Raw genomic sequence first — 2043 nt, 5'->3', positions numbered from 1 at the left:
AAGTACAACCAACAGATGGCCAAGATGAGCTATCCCATGGACTACTCTAATGATTGGATGTATGAGCCTGTTCTTGAGTCGGATTGTGGCAATTCACTGCACCCTGAAGATCAACTCAACGAACGATCTTATGTACGTGTCGTGATTCCACTCTTATCATACCAAAATTGTAACGTGATTCCTGCAGGATGATCTTGCATATATTCCATCATCAGCCACTTGCAGCGATCCTTCCGCTGATGTATCTCACGGTACATCGATTCGTCTGGAAGCAGCGATCGGGGCGAATGCGGATGTCTCTGATTCATCCAGCTCTGGATGTAACGAGTCTAATAGTTGCGAAGCGCTGCAGGAGATGATCATTAGGCCCGTCTCACCCACATTAAAGTCACGATTACGCCAGAATAAGCGAGCCGTCATACCCAAAGCCCCTGCAGCACCCTCTCGGAGAGAGGGTTCATCCAAACCTGGACGGCCCGTCGTGTTTGCGACCCAAAGGACTGTAGTTACGGAGAAAGGCAAAGTAGGTCGGCAACAGGTGAAATCACCAAAATACACCATTCAAGATCTCGTTCGTGAGTCCCAGACAGGTGGACACAATGTTGCCCCTTTCGTATGTCAACGAAACCTGTACTCCCATTGTGACTTAATTTGCAGAATAGATTTCCTCATTTCTCATGGATCCGGACGGCATGGATTTCGTGCAATCCACCATAGGCTCCTCTCATGATTCATGGTTGTGCGTCGCTCGACACATTGCATCACTCCTCCGCCATGAATGCCTGTCGGGTGCTATGAGTAAGATGGCAGCGTCACTGATGTCAGTTGACATGTGGATGAAGGAAATTTCTATTGAGTGCAAGAACGCACTGGCTAATGAGACAGGAGTTGCAGTTCTTCCCCCGTTGGTATGAATCCATTCTCCCCATTATCGTGCTATAACATTTTTACGTGTACAGGCACATTGTGTGATCGTCGAACTTTCAGCACGTGCCCTATTGGACGAGGAATCCGTTCGTTCTACATTGCACAGTATTTGGGTGAATCATTTGGTTTACGATGCATAATGCCTGCGTGCTGATGATGAAACTGCCCCTTGTAGACCAAGGACAATGCGAAGTGCGTTACTGAAGTCCTTCGATATCTGCTACATGTATATAAGCCTGGTGGAACCGATCCGGGAACCAATCCATATTCCCCTGGGCTTCGAATCCTGGCATCTGTGATGACTGAACGCTCTGGCACTATGCCAGGTCATGGAAATACATGTACACAGTGATACATTTGGAAATACGACCGCCTGGTGGTGGTGTTCACTCCTTTTGCATCAATATACCAACGATCAGGGTTATGTAGTCAAGCAGCTTCTTGATGTAGCACACAGTCGTGCACAGTTGACAATTCTTTTGCCTCCAAATCTCACTGCTCATGTGGTCCGTCTTGACTGATCGAGCACATTTATATTCGATGTCTAGAGGTAGCTATTCAATGAGGCTCACGGTGATGTCTCTCAGATGTATTACTTCGTACAATTCGGCTAACATGACGACCAGTCGGTTATTTTTTGAAAGAGGTAATTAAATCATACATGGCACGCAGTAATGTCCTACAGCAAGTCAGTATCCAAGGTATTCGCATGTTCTATGCGTTCTCATAGGGTGAATGATGACAGGCTGATGTCAAATATGCTTCAGAGCTCGCTTGTGAACGCGACATGTGAATCAATAGGAATGCGGGAAATTTAAATGACCTCGCAAACCGGTCTGATAATTGAAGCGATGTGACTGATCAAATACTACTGTTCTAGTGATCGTCCACGCAATCAGTATCTACAATCGTAAACATTTTGCAAATATAACTCCGATGTATATCGAGATGAACACCTGCTATACTACATAAGAGACATTCAGAGAAAAAGATGGAAATGCAATGAAGATCGGCTGGACCCAGTCGCAGCGAAGATATTTGGCAGGTATCTACCATGATTGAGTGAAATTTGAAACGAGAAATCACCAACTGTATTATACATTGCAGGACATGGGA

At 45.6% G+C, this 2043-nt stretch overlaps 1 protein-coding gene across 1 annotated transcript; it reads left to right on the top strand.

Annotated features, from left to right (window-relative positions):
- Positions 1-15: 15 nt before the first annotated feature.
- On the top strand, positions 16-1279 carry DFJ58DRAFT_738542 (uncharacterized protein; the record flags this gene model as incomplete). Its single annotated transcript, XM_041386988.1, has 5 exons — positions 16-132; positions 188-613; positions 663-908; positions 960-1040; positions 1103-1279. 5 exons carry the CDS (start codon positions 16-18, stop codon positions 1277-1279), a joined length of 1047 nt encoding a protein of 348 aa, XP_041234884.1.
- Between the last annotated feature and the right edge of the window lie 764 nt (positions 1280-2043).

The sequence above is a fragment of the Suillus subalutaceus genome, assembly GCF_016647625.1.
Source record: "Suillus subalutaceus strain FC151 chromosome Unknown DFJ58scaffold_511, whole genome shotgun sequence".
NCBI classification, from domain to species: domain Eukaryota; kingdom Fungi; phylum Basidiomycota; class Agaricomycetes; order Boletales; family Suillaceae; genus Suillus; species Suillus subalutaceus.
This window is presented reverse-complemented; position numbering and strand designations above follow the sequence as displayed.